This window comes from Anguilla rostrata, chromosome 11, assembly GCF_018555375.3.
Source record: "Anguilla rostrata isolate EN2019 chromosome 11, ASM1855537v3, whole genome shotgun sequence".
Classification (NCBI taxonomy): Eukaryota; Metazoa; Chordata; class Actinopteri; order Anguilliformes; family Anguillidae; genus Anguilla; species Anguilla rostrata.
This window is the reverse complement of record NC_057943.1, coordinates 15,990,180-16,016,109: the sequence shown is the minus strand read 5'-3', so window position 1 is coordinate 16,016,109 and position 25,930 is coordinate 15,990,180. Positions and strand designations below refer to the sequence as shown.

Below are 25,930 nucleotides of genomic sequence, written 5' to 3'. Positions count from 1 at the left end.
AGATAATACAGATGATACAATCTTTAATAAAATATTTCTCTCCAAGCACCTTCATAGCAAAGGAGAGACGTGGGAGATATTCAAAAAATAAGACAAAACAAACAAATCCCAAGATGCATCGCAATGATGTGGCAAACGGTGGAAGCCAGCCAAGGAGAAAGTGGTGAAGAATGGAACTCACATTGATGGCTGGTTCTTGTTCAAATCCGCTGCCTTGCAGTCAAACTCTCTTATTGTTTTCTATCATCTGGGCTTCTTGCTGCCCCTCACACTGGCTTTCTAAGCTGAGGTCCAATGTGCACACATGAAAGGACTACCCTGGACAATGAGTTTGTCTGTTACCTTTAAAATGACTGTGTGAGCATGCAAGCCATGTTTTGTCATTTTCTGAATTAACATTCTCTCTCTCTCTCTCTCTCTCTCTCTCTCTCTCTCTCTCTCTCTCTCTCTCACACACACACACACACACCCACACAAAGGTGTATTTTTTATTTTCAAGTTATCGATGACATGGGAAAATGTAAAAGGTGTTGATGAATGACAGTTCAAGACTGTATAGATTGGAATCACCTGACCTGGTCTTGGTCTTTGGATTTAGAAAAGAAAATGAATTTGGTCTTGATCTTTTTCATATAAATTAATTGGGAAATAGCTTCATAGATTGTTGGTCATAGGTTGTTGTGTAAACCTGCCTCTGTCACTGTTTCTGCCTCAGTCGGACTTATATTCTAATGGTACACAGTATTGGTCTTGGTTCCTGCTTCGTGATCCACTGTGCATTGTGGCCTAGTTCACAGCAGCATGTTGACAGAGCAAACACACAATGTCCCTGTAATGTTCTATGATTTTTTCATCAACATCAGCAAATTGCCACATGTATCATTACAGAATGTAATATGAGAATATTATTTTATGGTTGAGAAGGCCCGTAAAAACCCCTTTCGTCCAGGTCCATTGCAGATACCCTTTCAGACATATGAAGGGGAATCAATTTCCTTGACTTGAAAACAGGGATCTTAAATGCCTTCTTCTGTTGTTGTGCCGTGTGCTGCAAAGTAAGCTCTACTACATGCAATCCCAGGGAGCATCATGTTGAAGAATGAACTGACAACACTATACTAGTAACCTTGCATTTACGCATTGTTCCTCTAAGTAGCTCCTGCTCATTTTACAGTGTTGGACACAGGAAATTGCATTCTGTTTTGCGACAAGACCTGACCCCTCTGGGCCCATCTTAATAGTATGCACAACCTGTGCCAGTACCTAAAGGAATGCTGATCTCTTGACAGGTGTGTCCCTGTGTTCTTCAAAAGCCACCCTGTGGTGTATAAAAACACCCCCCCCCCCCTTTCTCTTTCTCTTTCTCTCTCTCTCTTTCTCTCTGGCCAGCTCTGTACCCTAGCTATTGAGCCTTTTTAATGCTTGCTACATAGTGTAAGTGGATGTAGGGGGTGGTGGTCCCTGGGTCTTCTCCTTTTTTCTCTGTGGTGGTTTCAGCATATGCAGATGACATTACGGTAATGGCTAGAGATGATGAGGATATACAGGCATTGGAGGATAGCCTGCAGGTATATAAGCGTGCCACCTTAGCCAGGATAAACTGGGGAAAATGTGAGGCTTTGATGTGTGGGGATTGGAGTATCAGGCCCCTGCTATAACTCCCACAGGGTCTACAGTGGGAACAGGAGGGGGTTAAATTGTTGGCAGTGCATCTCTCTCTCCCTCTTTCTCCCCAGAGCCTTGTTCTTTTCCAGCTCTGCAATTGGCACATGCAGTTCTGGCACATTACACATCCAGCCATTGTAGTGAAAGTCACAAATATTTGTGCATACAATACATAAAATAAAACCTCTCAGATACCGAACTCAGAATTATGGACTGACCGGTCAGCCCAACATGATATAATACCTGAAGTACCATATGCAATTATGCCTTAGAGGGCCTATAAAATTATGATTATTCTCCTGATTCTCCAAGTTCAACAATTGTTTGGCAGTCAGCACAGACACATGACTAATTATACAATTAGGAACTAATTATGAGGGGTTCCTCTGTGAAAAACAATGAAATGACACTGTTATGTGTGGAGGCAGTGAAACCTGGATGTACAAACAAAGGCAAAATCGATGACACTATCCTGCTGGTATGTTGCATCTGCATATCTTGCAGTCTTATCTTACGTAACTTATCTTTAGACCACAGAACAAAGATTACAATAGACCTTTAAAAACACAAACAAGTCGGAGAAGTACACAGACGAGGGCAGCAGAGTAGTCAAAACTTTGAAGGGGTAAGAGTGCAGTAACAAGTAGTATGACTTAAATTGCTATTTCACTGAGGAATAGTGCTAACACCTGATGCAGTGCTAACACTGTTGAAAAAGTAGATGACATAAATTTCCTACATGATTTTTTTAGAGTAAGATTGGCATTACACCCATTAAAGGAGATAAGAACTTGTTGGAAGCTGTACTTGATTTGAAGAAATGGTTCTTTCTTGGTGTACAATACAGCTAGAGTGTGGTTGACTTCATCCACTGGTTTAAGAGTCAGGAAAGCAGAATTCACAGAAACTACAAAGAACTGGAGCAGCTGACAAGCACTGGCAACACAAAACAGGCGCACAGCACAGATAGAACAATAAACCATCAAAATACTAAAACATTCAACAAAGAGAGAAAACAGCTAACTCATTTCTGAATACTGTCAATACTGACCTGAAACAAGTTTGCAGTCTAAATATAGAAAATCTCCCCTGTTGTTTAATTTCAGGCTTCATAAGAACTGATAATCTGAACTTCAAAATCACCATCAGAATGTTCAGAATAAACCCAAGATATTTTCGGATCAGTTCTGAGATACAGCTGAAAAAGTACTTTCCACTTTATCACAGAAGGACAAATGTGTGAGTCATTACTGTATCTACCTACTATCTCATCTCATCAACATCAATCATTAGCAGCAATTTATGAAAGAAGCAGCTTTGAAGCACCTGACATTAATTACATTGAATTATAAGATTTAGAACCCTGGCCTTTTTCCTTTGCATAAATCTGTGATATTCATTGGTGATCGTATGGCATATTCAATTCGCATTTGACAAGATAAACAATTCCACTGATGCTAGGCTTGTGGTACCATTTTTCACCAAAATAGAATGTTTTACCTAAAAAAACTTACAATCTGTTATACAAATACATACATTCAACTTAGAAAGACACCACCTTACAAAAGATAAGATGCATTTTCTTTATTTCTTTCTCTCTCTCTCTCTCTCTCTCTCTCTCTCTCTCTCTCTCACACACGCGCTCATTCTGTTTTATTCGTACTCAGTTCGTATCAATTTCCACCACAGCTGTTACCTCAAAAGAATTCTTCCTTTGACTGGAGAGCTATCCAGACCAGCTCAAAACCCTAGTCTCTAAGCCTGTATTCTACTTAGTGTACTCTGCAACACAGCACTGCTAACAGTAGCAATTTTTTGGTAGGCCATGGTAGTGTAAAGAATGCACACACACGCACATGCACACACATACACACACACATAAATGCTTGCATGCCTGTACACACACACACACACACACATGCAATCACAAACACACACATTCACACTGGACACTTGGAAATTAATTTGATGGATGATTGACAAGTGTGGAGGCCAATTTAATTTTCAAGCAAACGCCTGTAAACACATGCAAAATGCAATTTATGGTAATGAACATGTATTTTATAGTGAAAAATCCACTCTGAAAAGTGATGGGTGTTGAACTGATAAAGAGGAAGTGCTTTGTAGCATTAAATTGACAAAGCCCGCTGTGAAAAAATGAGGCTGCTTTACATTCTGTTCCATACTTCAGAGCCTCGGAAAACTATCCTTTAAGCTGAAATTTCCTTCAGTGGCAATAAACGTGTCAATGTGCCTGTTGACAAATATGATGTTTGCATCTCCACTTTACTTCCAGTCACTGTTTGGCCAACCCTTACAGACCAGGCTACAGTGAGAAGGTCAGTGGAGGCCTCTTTGCCAGATGGAAGTGGGACACAGCATTTAAAAACAAACAAAAAAAATATTTTCCTTTCTCTTTGGTCTGGAAGTATTCCCCTGTTGACTGCCTCAACCAATCCCCCCCCCATGTGCTCCCAAGGGCATTCAACTAATCTGTACCCCCTGCCTAATATAACTGTGCAGTCTGATTTCCTTCTAATGCCCACATTGACAAAAACATGTTTAGAATTAATACCCAGAGAGATTTTGGTCAATAAGACATTTCAGCCAATTATAGTTTCTTTCTCCAGTGATTGATGCAGGAGGACTGGCCAATGTGCTTCCGTCCCCTGATAACTGCAAAAACCAAAAAAAAAGTAAATCTTAAAAAGCTCTATAGTCTTATATTTAGACAGTGTGCTTTTCTTCATGTCTAAACCATGATTGTAAGAGGGAAGAAATCTACACTGTGAACGGTTTCTCTAGGTTCCCTTTTTTAAACAGTTGCCTATCTACTTGAAGAAATAAATCCAAACACCTGACCAAGGACCTAAATAAATGAAGGCCAGGCTTTTTTATTCTTCTGAGCAATCCAAGTCCCTCTGGATTTTCAGAATATTAAGCTTGAGATTGTTCTGGGTGTTCTGCACCATGTTTGTGCAGGGTTCATAGAGACAGGATTTAAACCCAACTCTTTATTCCCCACAAAGACTCAATAATAAATTAATAATTTAAGGAGAGAACACAGCTTTAAGACATCCTATGTAGAAATTCTGCATTTGTGGCAAGGTTTTTTTTTTTTCAGAAGCATGCACATGAATTACAATTTTCTGGGAATGAACAAGAAGTTAAAACTAGAATTCAGCAAAACTCTTTCCTATCCACACTAACTGCCATTCACCAATTCACTTACATACACTTACATACGATGTTGGTTTTGAAGGAGCATACCGCTCTGGAGAATATTTTTATGTTTTTCCATCTGTCTGGTGAAAGTGCCACAAAATGGAGGCTTCAATCTAAAATAAAAAAATGTAAAAAAAAAAACTGGGGCTTCCATTGCCAAATTTTAATGTCTATAATAAGCATCATCCTCTATCAATAAGCCAGACCTAGCCAGAAGCTGTGACGCCTTACTAACTTTCATCCAGGAAGCCAAATCGGTGGTGAATCAATCATTCTTTCCACTTGTAGGGTGCATGTAAGTAATCTAGTAGGCTTTGATCAGTGCCAATGTTTGATTGCACAGCAAACTTGTAATGTACATTTTTGAATAATCTGACAAAAAACGTCCATTTTCCAATATTTAAAAATGAAATAAGAACAACCACGACCCAAACTACGAATTACAAATCATGTTATGGGTCAGACAACCAAAACTATAATATTAAACATCATTTGCATTTTTCATCAGAGAAGATTTTCCAGGAGACAAGAATCAAACAAATCCTCCCAAAATTTATTTTATGCCATAATGAAATAAATTAACTGCGCTTGATTTTTTTCTGAGCAGCAACATAAAGATTGTAATTAAGTCTGTTTGATATGAATGATTTGCAATTCTCGACAGCATGAAGTTGCACGTCAACATCTGTAAGCCCTCCAGTTTCGGGGTGGTTCATAGAGTATATAGGCACGAGCTGCAAGGAAAATTCACCCACTGATTAAACTGGCACCCAGGACCCTGTTTTTCTGATGACAAATATCTGGCAGAATAAAGTGTTCACTATGCTGCCATTTAATACCATTATATCCATGAGTTGCTCATGTAGTATCCACAGGTCATGGTGGCCAACTTGTTTCTGTGAAAGATCTTATCCAGCATTTCCCATTTTAAAGGTAGATGGCGGAAGTAGCACTGAAAGCCAGAGTATATTAATTTCCTGATAAGCAGAGGGCAGTCACTGTAAATAGTCTGCAGAACACGCCCAACATGAAATCGTCCCTCCTAAAGTCCTGTTCAGTTTGTTACGCCCAGAAAATCAAACTGAGTTTTGCTTTGGAGTGACTGTGTTTGGACTTGGGAAAGAATGCAGTAAAAGATTATCTTACATAGCATTATCTTCTCTATCTTACACATTCTTTTACTAACCCTGCTGATGAAGAATCCATTAACCATCTATTATCTTGCAATCATAGTTGATAAGGTGCTTCTTGTTCCACAATGTTACAACCCACTGAGACAACTACAGAATTTTAGACATGTATCATACAATAAAGTGTTGGGATGAGAACTAAGACACTAAGGTAAGTATTTGTACATTTTCAGAATTCCTCTTAATGCAATCTCTCTATTGCCCACTATGGTCAAACACAGTAACATGATTTTAAAAAACACTCCACAGAGGGTGACTCTCAGTCCACAGAGGGCGACTGTCACACTGTTCACACATTCACACTGAAATGTGACTACAGATTCTCTACTCAGCCTTAATGAGCCTCACATACAGACATGTATGTGAGGACACAGAATGTGCTGAAACCTTTAAGAGAGAAAGGAGAGCAAGTATTAAGAACCAATGATTTCTCTTTTCACACTCTCTTGCACTCTCTCTCTCTCACACACACAAACACACACATACACTCCTCTGCCTTTAAATGGCCAGTAGGATAACATGCAATAATTTCTCCTTCAGACGATCCAGGCTGTTTTTGTGCTGGGAATGAATGCTCCTTTCCCCTGGCTAGGCTCTGAATTAGAGCAGGTTGCACTTAGAGTTGGTCTCCAGCCAGATGAATATCATCAGTTTTCCAAGCTCACTGCTTGCTTTGGGTGGGACAGATTTGCCTGGCATTTTTGTGAAACCATTCGTAGTTTTAAAGCCAGACTGCTAGTAATTCTTAGCTGTGGTTGTGAGTATATCAAGAGACCGTGCCTAAGAAATAATTCACGTGTGATGAATGCTGACAAACACTGTGCAAAAACTGCGATGGCCATATTGTGCGTGGGCAGGGACCAAGAAATAAGGCAGTTTATGCACAGCTAGAAGCAAACTATAAGCAACCCTTTATAAGTCTCTGTGGACCATATTGGGTAGGGCTCCTGTTCTTTCCAGTCTATATTGAAAGTCTACAGACTGAGACCAATACATATGTGATGTTAGTCAGTCATTCTGTGAGAATGAATGAATGAATGTAGAAGTTTTGTTGTACTGGTGCCATATTTAATCTTGATCATGTAATAATGTAAAATGTGGAAAATCCTGTATTACATATCTGTTTGTAGCAGGGTATGGTCAGCAACAAAAACAATGATAATGAGTGGCACGAACTATTCACACATCATAAATATGCTAACATGAGAGAAATAGGTAAATGCTATGCAGCTATTTGCATTTGCGTAAAATAAATTTGGCAACCCTACATTGGTTCATGAAAGACTGAACAGTTACATTTTTGGATATAATCCTCCACTTCCTGGCCTCAAGCCTACTCAACCCCAATTCTGAGGGAGGTAGACCGCCCTTAGAGTCTTCTTCAGCATCACTACTGTGGCATTTGCTAACATTTGCTGACATCGGCTTTGTGCTTTTTGGGAGCATATTTTAACTTTTTAGAAATATAATAGAACACTGGCATAATGGTACAATGGCACTTCCATCTTGGTGGATAGTTCATTAATTTGTGATCCAGCTTGAGCAGAAAGAGTCCCCCTCTTAGCCACCATCACACCATGCAAGAAAACACACACATGTGCAAGCATGCATGCACACACATGCACACACACACACACACACACACATGCGTGCATACCCGCACACATCATCCAATCACAGGAATGGGTACAGATACCTTCTGTTTAAATTGGTGTTAGGGCACTGATTCAACTGAATGAAAGCACTACTGGAACCAAGACTGTGCATAGCATTTCATCTTTATCTGCCAAAGATATATTAGTGGTGACAAGAAACAAGCAGGGGCCAGGGAAGATCCACAACTCTTAATCTTCCTCCATGATGAGGATGAAGGCCAAACACCCGGGAGACGCATGGCAACCATGGACTTAACGGACTGGAATAAAGCCTTAATGAAAAAAAAGGAGCAAGTCCTTAGCAATACTTAATGCTAGCAGCTGTCAGGCAAATTACCAAGGGGATGTGCTCCACAGTCATTTTGTTTATTCAATCAATACTACAGCAAAACTTTCGGTGAAGTCAAGTTATGTGGATAACCATAAAGGCTTTGGTGCATGTGACCTGTGCCAGTAAAATACAACAATACACAGCGAAATGCATCCCTTATCTCTGCACAATGCAAAAATACATAGACCACACTGAGAGAATAATGGAGCATTTGATTCTACATCTGCTGTGTGCTCCCTTACGGGGGGCAATCACATGACCCACCTTTTTTCCACAGCCTCAGAAACATCCCCCTTTTAACCAAAGCCAAACCCTTCCATTTGTTCCTTATCTGAGCACATCAAAACCAGCACATTGACTCATACTGAATTAATTGCATCACCTATATTTTGCATATTTCTTATTTATACAGCATTTTATTAACTGAAAAAACAGCAACCTCTCCCGTGTTATTATTCTGAAAGCTGGGCAGTTTGACATCACTGCTTTTTTCCTCAACAGAATTTGGAGTCGGGAAATCTTCAAGTGCTAGGAATCAATATAATGAAAGAACCATATAATCAGCAGCTCTGTTTAACTCACAGTTGGGACAGTCACTGGTGGATTTTAAAGATTTTAATTCACTGACTGGACGGCAACAGTCGCAGATAAAATGGCTGTTCCCAAAGGGTGTCATGGAGGATAACTGCACAGCAAATAAAGCCATTACACTGACATCAAAGGACTAAACATAGCACAGATATGCTATGATCCTTTTGTTTCTTGTTAAATTTAAAACTTAAATTCAATTGCTCTAATGTTAATATTGCATAGTGTTTTCGTTATGTATGTTAAGATCTTGTAGGTATTTTCTTTTGAATTTGTAAAAGGCAGTTCCATTATATACATGAACTTGATTGTACTGTGCCAAATGAAATGTGAAGGACTGATGGAATAACTCACTGAAAAAGAAATGTCAGGGCATAAAGAATTTAATTCCAACATGCCATTTATCTTATACCAGCGAAATAACACGACTTGCAAATATGGAATCATAAAGAAATTTCTAATAAGGACCCAAAAAGAAGCACTTATTCAAATAACTATAAGTTATGGTATTTATGAAAAAGATGCTTCAAAAGCCTGATGAAACATTCTGACAACCAGTTCTGATTACTTTTAGTCCAAATGAATGTGTTTTCTGGGAACAGGCAGATACTCAATCAGGAAGCAGTTATTACTCCTGTACCTACATGACCTCTGTGAATGACCGGTGGTACATGTGTTCTACACAGATCCCTGGGTGTCTGTTACAAATCCCTCTTTAGCCCTGTAAACCATTTAAGAGAATGATAGAGCAAGGGAGTGACTGAAAAGCTCCAGACGTTTTTGTATAAAGAATATCTGCCAAAAATGTCAACCCAGATTTTGACATCCATACTTTTCAGTTCTTCATCCCTGTGTTTCAGTTATGTTCACATTCAAATAATCCAGCTAGCATAGCCTGCTGTCGATACAAAAATCTAACAAGGACACTTACCATCTGACAAAGTTCTCCGCATTTAATATTCTCTCAGATAAGCATGAGACCAAGCCTTCGGTGCCTTCTTGGATGCTTTCAAAAATACAGAGGTATCCAGACTGAGACCAAACAGTAGAACTTTTTGGAAGTACATATCTGCAGGTCCCACCTGCCTCTCCCTCTGTCTTTATTATCACAGTGTGTTGTATTCCGTTACAGTGAGGAAGTCCCCATTCACAACCAGCATACAATGGAAAGTCCTTGTGAGAACGTTTTGCTTAGACGTGTGAGGAAATTTATCACTGGCATGCGGAGTGCAAGGCAGAGAAGCAACGGGTGTAATTGTTTTTGATATGACTGGGGTGGGAACAAAATTCACAAACCTCTGGGGACGGGGGATTTATTTACAATTATGCCACTGATATGAAATGAAGACCGGGGAGTTTATTCAGACTCATTTCTTTATAGCGATATGGTGGACTGTACTGCAATTATCCAGCGTGCGGGAAGCATTGCTGCTCTGAAAGATATACGAGGTCTCAATCGGTCAAAAGCCAGCACGCGCCTGAGTGCCTGGACCTCTTTAACCGGTTTAGCACCTTGACGTATCTAATTTGACCTGGCTCCGCAATCAGTGTGCCATCGCACCGTGATTAACAGCCGAGTAACTCTCTCAGACAATGAGAGGCTGATTATCAAGGGCAGTCATAAGTCATTACAATGATTTACACACCATGTCATCGATGACAAAAAGGAAGACAAAAAAAGAATTGTTCAATCTGTATGAAAGGCCAAGAAGATTTCAATAGTTCATCCCACACCTTATCTCAAGTGATAATCAACATTTGTTTTCTTTCTGGTGACCACTCCCAAACCACTGTCGAAAGCATTTTTAAAGCATTTTGTCCTTTAGAAAGTGCATGATTCCGCCCTTCTTCATTAAAATAGGACATTGGATGTGATCAGCGAGAGGTGGGGTTTTGATTATTATTTTAGTACCCATTATCATGAACGACCAGTGTGACAATGCAATACATGTAACTGTGACGCCATAGTGCTGAAAATAAAAATGCATTAATACATCATAGCACGTTGGGTGGCATGTAATCAGCAGAGCATTATTTCCAGTACTGACAGGCGTCTTGTATTATTAAATGGAGAGGGAGGGAGCGCATGAAACAAACACACATGCTTTTCGAGCTGCACGTGATACAGTCTGTTCACATGGACTTTTATTACGCTGTTATTAATAGTTAATGTAAAAGCATCTCTACAGTAGCAGCCCATTTACATTATAGACTGCTCCTAGAAGCTAATTGAATGGTATTTCTTGCTTCGGTAGACTAAAATATTCTCATTACGAAACAAATTTTCAAAATATATATCGGCAATTTAAATGAAAAAAAGGTTATTTATTGAACGAATATGGTTAATTTCTTTTAAATAACCGTGGGGTTTAAACCGAAAAACGTCGCATTTATTTTTCGCAGGATAATACAATTTACAGTAGCAATAATCCAAAAAATGACCTGATAAAATTATACAAATAAAACTGTTATATAATACGGCATCAATTGGATACTTATTTTCCAACCATTAATTTCAAACGTGAAGAAAAGTCATTAATTAGCGAGCAGATGTGTGTTTTGTACGGATGAACGAAAATCACGTGTGTAAATGCAGAGACGTAAAAATGAATCTCCTTCGGTTCTCGTTTGGATTCTATAACATCAGTAATGAATGTGCTAATCTGCAGAATATTCATCGGACTTCGTCCTTTACAAATCAGCCTGGAGCACAGGGGTATTCTGAAATACGTATCATCCAGAAATACGTATCATCCCAGGACACTCCGGCTGAAGTCAATTGCAAATCATTACACGAATAGAGAAGGGCAATGCAGACCCGTATGGTTTACTACACTATTTCTACACACAGCGATTACCTCCCCGTCATAAATCAAGACAGTCCTTCACACTCTGGTAGAAATCTTGTACAGATAGGGTTTGCAATACACGGAAACTGGCCATTTTTCGAGTCAATTAATTTCAGAATTTTCTGTTCATTACCGTTCTGTTAGCAATCGACGATTTTTAATGATACGGAATAAAACGTGAGAATATAACGCGTTAATGCTCCGATCTCTATGTAAATACATTCTAGCATCTCGTGCAAACACGTTCAAATGGAATAACAGAGCGACAGACCAATTTATCACTGGAAAAGGTGGATGTTCAGTTTTGTATCCTTTGTCAAGCTTTCATATTATTGCTAACTGTTTGATGCTAAATAAATAAATAAAACACCAGGATCTTGTTCACTCATAAATACACACGGATATCATTCATATGAAGCTAACATCGTATACAAGGATGAAAAATGCATTAAAACTGAATTGAAAATGCGGCTATGCGTTTTTAAATAATTGTCCCCAGTTTTACCTGTTTATGCCTGCTCCCGGTCCAGCCGCCGCTCCTCCGCCGGCTGCAGCACCATTACTGGGCTTGATGAGCTGTCCAGAGCCCGATGGTGCTGAAATGGATCCCGAAGCTCCCGCCGTAGAGACCGCGGAGCCTGGTTCCCCAGGTTGTCCACCTCCCTCCAGGCTGGCTTCGTTCCCCATTGCCCCGGTTAAGGAGACGGAGGACGGGAAATATATTTATGAAAGCTATATTATGTTAAAATAAAAAATGCGAGAGAACTCAAAGCTGCTCCTCTTCCGCCATCATCACCTACAATATAGCAACCTGAACGGAGCACGCGCACAAACGGCCAGAAGCCAACAGAGCACGCGCGCTGACGCAGAAACACGCACGCCTGACTCCAGTATTCTGTTTTCTCCGCTCCTCAAAGAGCAACGATCACGCGTGAGAGAAAGGAACACGACTAAGAACGTGCTCAGCCCCTTACAGTCTAAAGCAAATACCGGAGTAAAAATATTAATGTTTATTCACAGCTAGAACAGCTAGTAAGAATCCAGTATCAATGAATCAGTTTGTCGAGGATAAGGCTAGAAGACACGATTACAATCGTGTTACTATTTTAAAGGCTGACAAACAATATGAACAAACATATCAATCAGCCTTATTGTAGCAGACGAAGAAGCGTTATTGAAGAACCGTTTATTGAACTTCACCCTTCAAGGTTATTGGTTTGAATTCCACAGAAAGGCTCCTGTTCTATCCTTGAGCAGGATACTTTATTTGAATTCAGACAGGTGTACAGGGTTTTTTTTTTTTACATCTTTGACTCAGTAGTGCCGCCCCTCCTCCCATTTTCCCATAAGAGATTCCCACTTCGCCTTTTAAATTTCTGTGCACGTTCACGCAGTCATGGAAGTTTCCCTTGAAAAGTAAATGGGTCAACTAAACCTAACTAAATTGTAATAATAATAACAACAATAATAATAATAATAATAATAATATTATTATTAAACTCCTTCAGGAAAACTCACTCAGAAACTATCTATATAACAAATCATCAATGGACATGCATCATAATTTTTCAATTGTCACATACATAAACTCTGAATTATTCACATTGTGCAGCAGTACACTTAGAGGATTAAACTGCAGCCGCTGCCAAAGAACTGCCCTGTCCAGGGAATGGAAATATGGAGATCCTATTGGCCAGGTTGAATTGACTGACAAATGGGATGCCAGCTTCATTCAGCTCTTCAGAAATCTTTTCCCTGCCTCTTGGCCAAAAATAAATGAAGCCTGAAATGAATATCGTCCCCATAATGATACATCAATTTAAAAAATACAATTTTTATATCACTCTTTACTAATTAACTCACTACTAACAGACTTCTACTATCAGAAATATGGTGGTTGAAAATCCAGTTCAATGGATATGTTCACTGGTTGAACCTTATTTAACCTTAATTACGGTTTGTTGATCATTAAGTTGGTCACTATAGCCAAGATCTTGTATTTAAAAGGTAGCAAGCCAGCCGGTGCTCTGGGCAGTTTACAGTCCTCAGGCTCTTCCCTGAAACCCTTCTCCCTACCTTGCATTCATGGGCTGTGCTTGCCTTCATTTTTCTAAATTCGACTCTCTCCCTCTGCCTGTCTGCTCCCATTAGGCGACGGGACGAGACTGCTCGCTGTCCACTCACCAGACTGACGTCCAGGGAGAATTTCAAGGACAGGAGGGGTAACAAAGTCAGAACCCAGGTGCATTATCCTGCAGTGAAACAAAAAAAAAAAATCTTCCCACTGCTCCCAGGTAATAGTTGTCGACGGCATCAAAGTGATGCAGTCGTCACAGGACCGTCTCCCTGACAAGCACAGGACAGGACGTTATCTCAGATATTTGTGATGCACGGCAGACACCAAACCACAGAGGATGCTAAGCAGAGGCAGGCAGTGGGGGAACATCAGTCAGTCTGTATATATACATATCTGCCAGAGCAAATAAGGCCCGTGTTAAATAACACTCTTTTGTCAGTCATCTGACAATACAAAAATTGAAATGTTTGTTTTCAAATTGAGGTTTGCCATCTGTGGTGTGTATGAAAGGGAGAGAATTTCTGAATGAAATGCCACTGGCAGGGGTGGGGCTCAATCAGCAAACATTACAATATTACGTCATGTGTCTGACAGGGATCACAAGCATTTAGGGGAAATCCATGTTAGACCTGGCTCTGGGCACACATGTTATGCCCTTCGATATTAAGGAAAAACCAAAAGTGTTTCACAGGGCACACATGAACTGACAGCTATGGTGAATGAAGGGTTTGGTGAAGGAGTACTGCACCAAAAGATACTACAGCACATATTGCCATCTAGTGGAAAAACCACAGCTAAATAAGCTACAGTAGAATAATGACTCATAGTAAGATATGTTTAAGTCAACTCAACTGAAGTTGATGATTTTTCATGATTCATGATTTAAGCAAACTGCATCGAATTTAATGCCACAAGGAAATGATTTTCTACTTGATTTGATTGAAACATATCCTTCCGTTTTAGCACAAGCTTATTCAGTTTTTTACATTTACTGTATTCATTTTTTTTTTGTGCTGAAACATTCATGCAAAAGGCAAACAGAAATTTGACTATTCTCAGTCTACAGTGTTCAACAGAATGGTCATTTATTTAATTTCAATGAAAAAAGCATTCAAGTGTATGTGCATGGTATGTATATTATTACATTTTAGTCCAGCAAAAATGAGACTAACACAGACAAGAAGATATGTACAGAAACAAACACTAACACATGATCAAGTCAGGTGACTAAAATTTAAAGCTGGGAGAGTCACCTCAGAGTATATGAACTTTCAACAAAGGAGAAGTACATGAAGAGTGCAAATCGGTGTTTGAATTTTATGGATTGTGGAGAATAACAATGTAGGAGCGGACCATCTGGATAACACAGCCATGCATACATGGAAGGATGGAATTGAACCAACACGTCAATAGGATGGTGATACAAATGTTTTCTTGTTTAAAAAGCACGTTTCACTTAAAACAGGAATGACTGACCTTTAAAAATGCTTTGACTCACTAAACCACTCCAATGCTCTACACTGGCACCGAGAATAAAGACATTCACACTCAGCACAACACTTCCAGAGTCACTCTTACGACTTAGCCAAGTAGGCTAGGCTTCAGTGGGTGAAGATGAGCAGTTTTTGGTAAACAGGGATAGATCAGTGGCAGTGATGAGGATTTAATCACGTGTACTGCTCAGTAAAGTATCAATTTGCTGAACAGTGGGCAATGTTCCCCGAACAGGAGCGCGTTTTGGGAGTGTCCTGATGGACGAGCGGTGATATTGGTGTGTTCCCGTATGGCAGGCCGCCTCAGTCACTGCCTCTTGGCCTTGTACGGCCGCGAGCGTTTCCTGCGGTCCGGCTTCCTCTGCTTGTGCAGCCGGCCGATGCTCACGCCCTGGCGGCGACGCACAGAGATGTTCTGCTCCACCAGGCTGGCCAGCATGCCTGTGGAGGGCAGGAGAGAGGGCGGGAGGAGCCGGAGAGAGGGGAGGAGGAGCCGGAGGAGCAGGAGACAGGGCAGGAAGAGCAGGTGGACCAGGAGATAGGGCATGAGGAGCAGGAGGAGGAATATAAGATAGGGCAGGAGGAGTATGAGATGGGGGAGGAGGAGCAGGAGATAGGGCAGGAGGGGCAGGAGGAGCAGGAGACAGGGTAGGAGGGGAAGGAGATGGGGGAGGAGGAGCAGGAGAAATAGTCGGTAGAATTAGAAAGAGAAGGAGAGAAGCAAAATTAAGCATGCGAAAAGAACGGAGTGATAAGACAGGGTAGGCAGAGGAGAAGTAAAACAAAATAATGAAGAGGAGGAAGGAAAGAGAAAACAGAAGAAAAAGGAATTACATGAAGGTGAGCAAAGAGAAGAAAAGGGTAGCGTGGAAGACCAGACGGATAGAGAGCAAGAAAGGGGGAAGAGAAAATAAGAAAAAAGAAAGTTAAGCAGATTTCAGCAGCCGAGTTCAGGTTAATTTTAGGCTAATCCAGATGGAGTACATGACCCGTAATTGAGTACATATCCTGCAACTACGTGTACAAGATCCACATAATACATACACATATATAAAGATAATACATACATTCAAACTATTTTCAAACAGCTTAACACATTGCTGGCTGCACTAATATCTAAGTTTGTCCTAAATCAGTATTACAGCTTGGACGACATCAGTTCCACTCAATGGGCCTCATTCACAAAAATTATTCTTGCTTTTATTATAAAAATGTTCCTACGAAAAATCAATTGAATGATTGAAGACACGTGCCAACTTTTGTAAATGTTTGTACATTTTATGCGCAATCCTTTTTATGTGATTAGCATAAGGAAACAGCCACGAATTAATAGGTAAAAAAAATAATGAATGCTGAAATGTTTGTGGAAATGTTCTTGTGCACAGTTTACGCTCAAATGCGATCGTACGCATGTTTCGTGAATGAGGTCCAACGACTCAACACAGCAATTCATACATACGAGTAAGGTGAGATAAGGAATAGATTTTTTAAAATGTGGGACGGCAGACTTTCAAAGAAATCAATTTTTAATCTGAGTGCTGAAGATTGACCCTGTTACCACATTTATGACTTCATCAGCCCCGGGGAACTGCACACAGCCTGGGGAGACTCTCGGAAAACCACGCTCCAACTTTGCAATTAGAGCACGTGTGCCTGAGAGAAATTGCCAGAAAGGAGCGTGCTCGTGTGACATCAAAGGCTCCGGGCGCATGCTCCTCCGCGTTAGCGGGAAGCAAAGGGACTGTGAAATAAGGCGGCGGCGGCGGCGGCGGCGGCAACCGCGCGAGAGATGAGAGATGGGCGCCCGGGGCAACGGAGCGGGGCCCTACCTTCCTGAGCCAGCATGGATATAAAGGTGCAGATAAACTCGTCGTAGTTATGGGTCCTCCTCTGATCGTCAATCTGCGGGAACAAAGGGAAAGATCAAATGCGTCTTTACCCACAATCCCCTTCAGAGGGCAGGTAATGAGCCGCCAGCTGTTGCTCGGATTCTCTCCGCCTCCACCCGCTTTCTCAGCCCTCAGGAAATCGCTTCCTTTCTACACTAAAGGTTTTAGTTTCCTACTGTTTCATGAAATAAAATGCTTTCGGATTAAACATTTGACACAAAGTCACAAAAAGGCACACTGTAACACTGGGTGAATTATGGAAATTTAAAAATGCAATACATATGCTGAATATGTAATACCAATATTAAGATTTTTTTTAAAAAATTTTTTACAGTTTACAGTTTTTTCATTATAATTTTAATAATTGTCAAAAGGCTAACAAGTCCACAGTTCAGTTTAGCTTCCTAGTTAACTAAACAAAAGTATTATGTTTTGAAAAACCAGTTCTATTTCACTAAGCTTATTCTACATTCTGCAGTTCAATACATTATGACAAAAAGGCAGGTTCCACATGGCCCTCCACACTTACCTTGTACTTCTTCCTTTTCTCCACCTCTTCCTTTAGGCATACTTCATAGTTGGCGATGTCTGCCTCTACGCACTTCAACAACGCCAGCAGTTCCTGCTCCGCAACAAAGTATGAACGGGAATAAATAAACGGATTGTTTCAATCTTTATGAAGTCACTGGAGAGAGGGGCTCCAGTGTTCATTCCTCCTTTAAGCATTTAGCAGCACATCCTCTAAATGTAAAACCTGCTCCAAATGACATTTTTAACATGCATATACGCATCCGTCATCACCACCGGCAGTGTTTGAATTAAAACAAGTGTACCGTGACTGCAAAGAAGGGTTGCAATAAAATTGCAATGCAGAAGCATTTTCAAGGGCCCTCATGGATTTGTACATGAATGATCATAAGAAAGAGAATTTAACCCAATATTAACTTCCAGTGTAAACAGTTTATCACGGAAGACTTGATAAGCAGAACGCTGATGTTAATGAATTAAACCAGATTTTTGTTTCGCAGAATATTTCTAGCACCAGAAGCAGGATTTTTGAACAAACAGAAGACCAAGCACTCTGACTACACTGAATTCCAAATCCGTATGAACAGTTTTAGCATGCTCGCAGGTACAGGGTGGAACAGACAGCTAGTCGTATTGGTGGTTTTGTGATGGAGGGGTGAAGAGTGAGGAGGTGCAGGAGGAGGCAGAGTGGGGTGTGAGGTCCACGCGCGGGACCCACTACTTGCCTTAGGGGAGTACTTCTCCCCGGCGGGTTTGCTGCAGGGGTCCTCCTTGATGGGCCGGACCCCGGCGCTCTCCTTGCTCTCCTCCACTTTGACCTCCGCAGCGCTCTGCTCCTTCCTCGCCTCCGGCCCTCCCTCCTCCGCTGGGGCAGCCTTCCTTCCGTCCGTGTGGGAGTCCCCTAGAGGAGGCAGCAAAAGACACTCAGTGCTGGAACATCGCAGATAAACCCACTCTTCCACAGCATGGTAGTGCAGCAGGGGCTCCTATCAGATGACCACCATAAACGTGATTAGACACCTTACATCCATTTTCTCTGCAAAGACTAAGTAACCCAGGTGAGGACATCTGCTTAGCTAGAGGCTCCCAAACCTATTCATCTCAAGCACTCAAAAACCCCACTCTGTGCATGAGGACCCCATCCTCAACAAAACCGATAAACTTCACCCAACCCCCACTACAGGTTGGAAGGCGTTGGTTACTTAACACATCAAAAAATGCAAATAACTCTTATAAAACCGAACATTATTAAACTTGTTATAATTCTGGTACCGTATATAACATATGAACAAGGAGATGTGCTATTATTAATGGGTAAACCAGGAAAAAGCTGTATCTGAAAGTCTAAAAGATGTTATATACGGAACAAGAAAACAGAAACAAAACATTCTTAAGACAATATATTTGTTCCCCTTTTGCTGACAATCCCTTGGGGCTCCTTCAAGGACCCCTGAGGGAGCTTAGACACAGTCTGGGAAGCCCAAGCTGAAGAAAACAGACATTACCAAAAGGCATCATCTTCCCGCTTTTTTCTGTGATGCGTGATGAAGAGAAACACGCGGCAACAGACGCAGGAGGGAACGCAGGAGAACTCAGATCACTTCATCCCTGTATTTCACACTGTTCACACAGATGAAGAGCACGCATCGCTAAGCGCTCTGAGGCACAGTGAGGCCCGCCTCAGCGCCGCAGGCTAACCGACAGCAGGCAGGGAAAGGCCTAGCCGGCGCTAACCCGCCGTAGCTCACCCGTGCTAGCCAGCGCGTAGAGCACGCCGTCCTCCTGCAGGTGCAGCAGGGCGGAGCTGACGGCCGGCCCCAGGTCGCGCACGGCGCGGTGGTAGCGCTGGCAGTCGCGGCCCTCCTCCTCGCCGAACAGCACCTTGGACAGGTGGGAGGTGACGGGGCTGGAGGGCCGGGTGGCGCTGGCCGAGCGGATGGGCGAGCGCAGCGGCGAGTTGAAGGCGCTGCCGATCTCCGAGGCCGTGTCCGTGCTCTCGTTGCTGGGCGTGGGCGAGGGCTGCGAGGGGGCCGTGATGCAGATGCCGCCGGTCCGCCCCTCCGTCCGGACGGACAGGGGGATGGTGAGGTCCCTCTTCTGGCTCTCCTTCAGCTTCTCGGCCAGCGCGGTGATGGAGCCGGGCTGCAGGAGGGACAGCTGCCCTTCTGAACCGCCCACTCCCTCTGCCTTCAGGCCCATCTTAGTCTTATACCTGCATAGGGAAACAGTCATTTAATACACATGCATTTAATACACAGCATTCAGAATACTGCACAGGGAAACAGCCTTACTGTCATTTAATACACACAAATTTAATACACAGCATTCAAAATACTGCACAGAGAAGCACAGCCTTACAGTCATTCATACAGTCAACACACATATAATACACACCATTCAGAATGAACAACAGAAGACAGCCCTGACCTGACGGGTGTGCCCGTGCTCATACATTCCTCCTCCTCTTCATCCTCATAGTCATCGTCGTCGTCCGAGTACGGAGGGTGAGGGGGCCCTGGTGCCCTGGAGCGACCTACTCCTGCCGCCAGGTCCTCCTCTTCCTGCATGGAAGAACAGGGAGTCAGTGGACAGCTGGTCCAATATCTCAGGCCTGTGCGGAACAATCACTGACAGAAGCTACTATCATTGGCATAGCGACCACACTGAGCCCTCTCCCCTTGCAGGGAAGCTGCAGCCGGGCGTACCCACCTGCATGGGGGACTTGGCGTAGTTGTGGTTGTCCAGGAATGCGGGCAGGCGCTGGACGATGGGGTTTGGGGTGACTATGGGGGCACTTCCAGGGGGAACGCCCCCCAGGGGGGCAGTCTGCTTGCCCAGAGCCTTGGCTCGGCCAGACGGACTGGCGCTGGACTGGGGCTGGCTCTGGAGGCTCGAGCTGTCCGTGGAGTCTGGAATGAGAGGAGAGAGAGTGGAGCAGAGACGCTTTTAACCACACTGTGCACCACTGCTCAGGGAACATGGACCTGCCCTGTTTCTCACCTTCATATACAAGTGCATTGAATAACAACATTAATCCCTAGCATATCTTTGGTATGGCCTACAACAATCCAGAGACAAATATACAGTATATGCATGCCTATGTACGTACACATACATACACACACACAATTATGTTTACCTACATGTATATATAGCATTTACTTCAGAAAGCGCTTGCGGGTACATTCCCTGACAGGAGGAAAGAGGGTGGCTGAGATCAGTCCCGGTGGGGGGGCGATCACCCACGTACCCGTTTGTGGGGTGTCCTCGGACGCTCCCGCGGCCGCCGGGTCGGCGTCGGCGTCCAGCTCCTGCTTGACCGCGGGGGGCGTGTCCTCGGGCGAGGACGCCTCCTGAGGCTTTTTGTCCTGGACCAGCTCGGGCTGGGTCATCCGGATCAGCTGAGGGGGCGAGAGAGAGCAGCCCGCGCTCACAGCCCTTTCTCCCGCCGAAACGCTGCTGAGCAGAGCAGCGCTGCAGCCCGACCGCGCACCCTTCTCCCGTGCACTGTCTCCAGAGTAATTATGCCACGCGTAATTACACTGGAGTCTGGCTTATAATTACACCATAAGAATTCCAAAAGGGGGAAGAGATGTTTTTTCCATCAGGCTGATTTCACATTCATGAAACCCACTCCTCCCCTATCCTGCTTAAAACTAGGCCAGCAGCAGGTCTTTCACACCTAAAACATTTATACCTTCACTTTACGAGTGAAGGTGAATGGGTGTTCCATGTACACACTACCTTGAAGGTGAAACACATATGATGCCAATGCACTTTCAAAATGCAAACAAATTAGGATATATCAGCCCAGGACCAACCTGTGTTTTCAACACCCATAGCAGCGGCTTTGGAAATGAAGGTATACTTGTAGAGGACCGGCCTTACTTTCATATATTCAAGGTAGCAGAAACAATCTGCCGCACTAATTTTGCAGATACTGAGGCTTCCAGGCCTTACCTTCCCAGTCCAGGGAAGGGGCAGGACAGTCTCCTACCTGTTGAAGCCCCTCCAGCACGGTCTGTCGGTTCCTTTTCAAAATCTCAAGTTTAGCTTCATACTTCATCCTCCGGTCAGGAACCACAGCCATCAGGTTAAAGCGAATGTCATGGTACGGCTCACTGAAATAGCACAGATACACACAACATAGTTAGAACTCTGTAAATATACTGGGTAATTTAATATGCCATTTCTAAATGTTGCGTTCACTCATAATTCTGACACCATCCAGACATACATTTTTACAGCCCTCTTGAGAAAACTGTGTTAACAACTAAAGGGACGCACCACTAATTGGTTGAAATGCAAATTTACTTATAAACATTCTTAAGACAACGACTTATGCAACCAATATCGTCTTCAGAAGACCGATAACAAGTCATTTTAAAGGTCAATAAAATAACTACTGTTTTCATTAAATAAAAATAAACAAATTCCAACTGAATAAAATAAGCTAAATATTCTTGTACAGCAAGTGCTCGAGTTGCAAGTACTAGGTTACTAGGAAAAATACATAGGTTGATTCATATTTAACTTGGAAATTACAGTACAATTAAAGAAATTGTAGAACAGAGGAAATAACAATGGCAATCGCAACACAGTATGATTGAGAAATAGAAGTGCTAAATAATTATACAACTGAAAAACAATAATCGCATGATGAGCACGCAGTACAACATGAAAAACCTATTTATAAATATACTTAAGTAGGTTACTGCACATACCATATACCCTGCTTTATTATTATTACAGTACGCTGTACATGCATACAGTCCCTTTGAAACCAAGTTCCCTCATCGTCCGTAAGCTTACGCTACACTACAGTAATTTTAATTAGAATTCTCTTTATTCACGCAGTGAAGTGGAACATGGAAGGAGTGTGTTGCTGTTTCCTGCAGTGTCTGATATCCTGAGCAGTTCCTGGGGCCTTACCCAGCCGTAGCCAGTCCTATCCTCTCCATGATGACCCGGCGAGCTTTATCCGTCCACTCCTCCTCTTCTCCCCAGGGGCCTGAGAGACAGAGAGAGCACATTCCACAGTTAACGCCAGCACAGAATTACTAGACTGATGTGTGCTACATTTTATTTGCCGTTTGCTCAAATAACTGTTCCAGAATGGAAACCCTAAGTCTGTTACTGTTAGAGAAAATCTTGGGGATTGTTTCAGAGTTCAATAATCACGTGCGGCCACACACAAAGCTGTGAGGACATTCAAAAGGCCACAGACTTTCCCCTTGCTCTCACTCTCACAGACTTTCTGCTTCTGTCCCCCTCCCCATTGGAGGGTGCTCCTTACCATGGTCTATGGGGTAGGCCTTAAGCCCGTCCAGCTCAAAGAGGCGGTCCTTGACAGGCACGTAGCTGACGAAGTGAAAGGCCTCCATGGTCCTCACTGCGCTAATGCCGTTCTGCTTCTCTGGCAGGTGTCTGGGCTCAGGTCTCCATGAAAATCAAGGGCAAAAAGTCAATGTAAAAACACCCTTGTCAACCATTTCCACAGCCAGTTCTCGAGTCACATGTTTTAATGTTCATTCTTTGCTTTCTTTCAGCAGAAAAATATGTAGATGTTGTAATATGCACCACATGTACTTTATCATAACAGCTTTGTGAACACTTACTCAAGATAAGATTATCTGCCAAACTAAATAATAGGAAGACCAACAGACCAATAGTAATAACAATAAAATGCAATCAAAAGTGTAGTTGCAAACTTAACAGCAAACTACGAGTCTATTGGCAAAGGCACAATTTACTGAGACAGGCTAACCTACCTGGCATGGCTGTTGTGAGCTTTGGCAAGCTCTGGTGCATTTCCAATGGCATAACCTTTACTCTGAAACACAATTAAAACTCATTTCACATGGTGCAGTCCAGAAACAGCAACAAAGTACAGGAGACCCAACATGCAAGCACAAAGAAAACGCACACAAACATTCAAGGTTCATACACAAATAGGTTTCTCAGCTGTGAATTACATATACACTAGTGCATACCACTCAAAACCAGTGAATCCATACTGTGCTGATTAATACTCACTCTTTCCTGGACCTGGGGGAGGGAAATAATTACAGGCCAATACTTTGTACTAACGTTCACAAGATGTGAAACTGTAGGCCACTCTGGATACATATACAAAAGTACATTGAAGTGCACGCGTTACCCTGCCTTCACCAATTCCAAATAAATATACACCTTTGAATCCCTGTCAAAGTATTCATACTGTGCTTTGGAAATGTTGCTATACCCCCACCTACAACAGAAAGGTGCAAGCTGTTAAATAAGCGAAGACTGAATTATGCTTAATCATATGCACCGCAGTAAATTTGAGATGAGAACAACAGACACTTTTTAAGGTGAATGAATTCTGCTCACCTCTGGGCTGAAACCTTTGGTGAACTCCTTTATACGGCTGAGCGTCGCCCCAAGCTCTACGCCACTGCAGTTCAGAAGCACACTGAGAAGGGCGTGGGTGGCACACGAGTTTGGGATCAGCTGCACATGTGAGAGACGAAAAAATAAATCAGTTGCATGAATAAGTGACATACAGCACACACACATTTCCTCTGACCAAGGTGGTTCACAGCAGTTACTAAAATTCTAGATTATACTGTGCTGTAAGAAAATGAATCACCTGAACAAAACATTCTGAGATTCTGTCATCTCATCCCAAGATATCTCGATTACACACAGGCCTGCATTCAGACAAATAACAACAAACAGAACTTCATCATTTGATCTTCAGACCTATCTGAACCACACCTGATGGGCAAAGAACATGTCATTCACGATCTCATCGTCAATGACTGACGTTTCATCCACCAGGGTCGACACCTTCCTTCTGGACCGCCGCTCTTCGATCCACTTGAATAGGAAAATGAATCCATAGACAGGGCTGCAAAACAATATATATATATTTTTTTTCTTTCTTTCTATTAAGCATTGCCATTTGAGTTTTCCTACTTTAAATAATTGAACTGCATTAGCAGGGGAAACAGGGTATGCATACCTTTGGCATTTGCTCTGAAGATCATAAATCTCTTCCACCTGGACTCCTTTAACACCTACAAAAGTAGAAATAATTTGGAATGTGTTTCAGTCTTCGAATAGTAGGATATACATCCCAGCTTGACAGCATATTTTCAACTCACCAAAATCCTCCACCAGCAGCGTGAAGAGTCCTGAAACAAACAGCAGGGCGAGGTAACTAACTTTCCAATCGGATGGTTTCATCATGAATAAACAAATATTATAATTCATGAAAGTAAGCATTAACATAATTAATAAACAGTACTAAATTCAGTCAAAGGAATTATGTACAAGACAGTCAACAATAAACAAGTCCATGCTAGCAAACACATCATCTCATTCACAGCGTTAACTGATACCTTGTTAACTAATGTTTGTACTGTGTTCCGATCCACATAAGACATATGTCAAGAACATGTTTGTGATTATCAGAAGACGCGTCGCTTGTTGACGTTAGCGCTGCAGTGCTAATTCTAAGTCAAGTGTGTCACTGAACAATAAATACAACTTCAGTTAAAACAGCCCGTTAGCATAGGCAAGATAACAAGCAAGCTAGCAGATAAATGGCCAATCAGCCAAAAATCATACCGTAAAAGTTCATGAAGAATTGCTACACATAATCCTTGGCTAGCTGGCGAAATATTTTAGGATAGTTTTATTCAAGAATAACTTCAATTTCGTGAGTTTTGCTTCAGTCCGCTAGCTAGCAAGCTGGCTAGCTAGCTACCCACCTACCTGGATCACTTTCGAGTTCCAGCCACCCTTTATTCATGTTTTATTTTCTTCGAGTCCTCTGACTCCTAACTGCTTCGCCAGTCCATATCGCAGGAAAAATAATAATTACAATGGTGTCATAAGAGAGAAGGATTTCAATTACAGACGCATTCTGAGCACAAAAGCAACCGCAATTGAATAACTCCAAATTGCGTCACTAATATGCGACACCACAACAACATCAAAGGCGTCAAGGACCGTAATCGTTTACGGTGCATGCGTGAGGACATGTTGGTAAGGTCAATGACACTTTTTTTTTTAAAGCAGTGCAGTCTACATATTCATCCAGCAGATGACGCAAACATAAAAAGAATAAATAATCGTGAATCGCTTGCGGAGTCCTATATGCACTTACTATTTTGTGAATGAATAGAGACATTAGATGATCATTTAAAGCATAATAAATACATATATTGAGGCATGCATTCAACTCCGTATACAGGCCTATTGGATAAGAGCATTTAAACTGTATTATGTAATAAGCAGTTCGGCATATTTTAATACTGTGACGTCGCACTTCTACTCCTGCTCCATCCAGATATCCAGGCACTTTAATGTAGAATGCCAGAGCAGTCTTGAACATATGCAGCTTTTAGGAATTGGTTGTAATTACTTATAATTCATATGGTAGACTCAAGTT

At 42.1% G+C, this 25,930-nt stretch overlaps 2 protein-coding genes across 7 annotated transcripts in view; both read right to left on the bottom strand.

The window, feature by feature from the left end:
- Positions 1 to 12,395, bottom strand: part of bsna (bassoon presynaptic cytomatrix protein a) — a 133,253-nt gene extending 120,858 nt beyond the window's left edge. For 3 of the 4 annotated variants that reach the window (XM_064298248.1, XM_064298247.1, XM_064298249.1), the window contains exon 1: positions 12,009 to 12,394. In XM_064298248.1, coding sequence (XP_064154318.1) covers positions 12,009 to 12,190 — 182 coding nt within the window. In that variant the 5' untranslated portion in view covers positions 12,191 to 12,394. Of the gene's footprint in view, positions 1 to 12,008 lie in introns of all 4 variants that reach the window. The other variant, XM_064298250.1, reaches the window with a different exon arrangement.
- A 2,253-nt stretch (positions 12,396 to 14,648) lies between these two features.
- Positions 14,649 to 25,468, bottom strand: bap1 (BRCA1 associated protein-1 (ubiquitin carboxy-terminal hydrolase)). Of its 3 annotated transcripts, none has more exons than XM_064298244.1 (17): positions 25,252 to 25,468; positions 24,639 to 24,668; positions 24,497 to 24,551; positions 24,250 to 24,382; positions 23,863 to 23,982; positions 23,262 to 23,323; positions 22,787 to 22,929; positions 22,423 to 22,501; positions 21,489 to 21,611; positions 20,741 to 20,901; positions 20,200 to 20,399; positions 19,918 to 20,051; positions 19,239 to 19,702; positions 18,216 to 18,391; positions 17,492 to 17,584; positions 16,903 to 16,975; positions 14,649 to 15,514 (listed from the first exon to the last, which is right to left on the bottom strand). In XM_064298244.1, exons 1-17 carry the CDS (start codon positions 25,286 to 25,288, stop codon positions 15,381 to 15,383), a joined length of 2,217 nt encoding a protein of 738 aa, XP_064154314.1. In that variant the 5' UTR covers positions 25,289 to 25,468; the 3' UTR covers positions 14,649 to 15,380. The 3 variants fall into 3 exon arrangements, with proteins under 3 accessions (XP_064154314.1, XP_064154315.1, XP_064154316.1); XM_064298245.1 differs by having other exon boundaries at positions 20,741 to 20,891; positions 21,488 to 21,611; positions 25,252 to 25,467; XM_064298246.1 differs by lacking the exon at positions 25,252 to 25,468 and adding an exon at positions 25,105 to 25,207.
- Between the last annotated feature and the right edge of the window lie 462 nt (positions 25,469 to 25,930).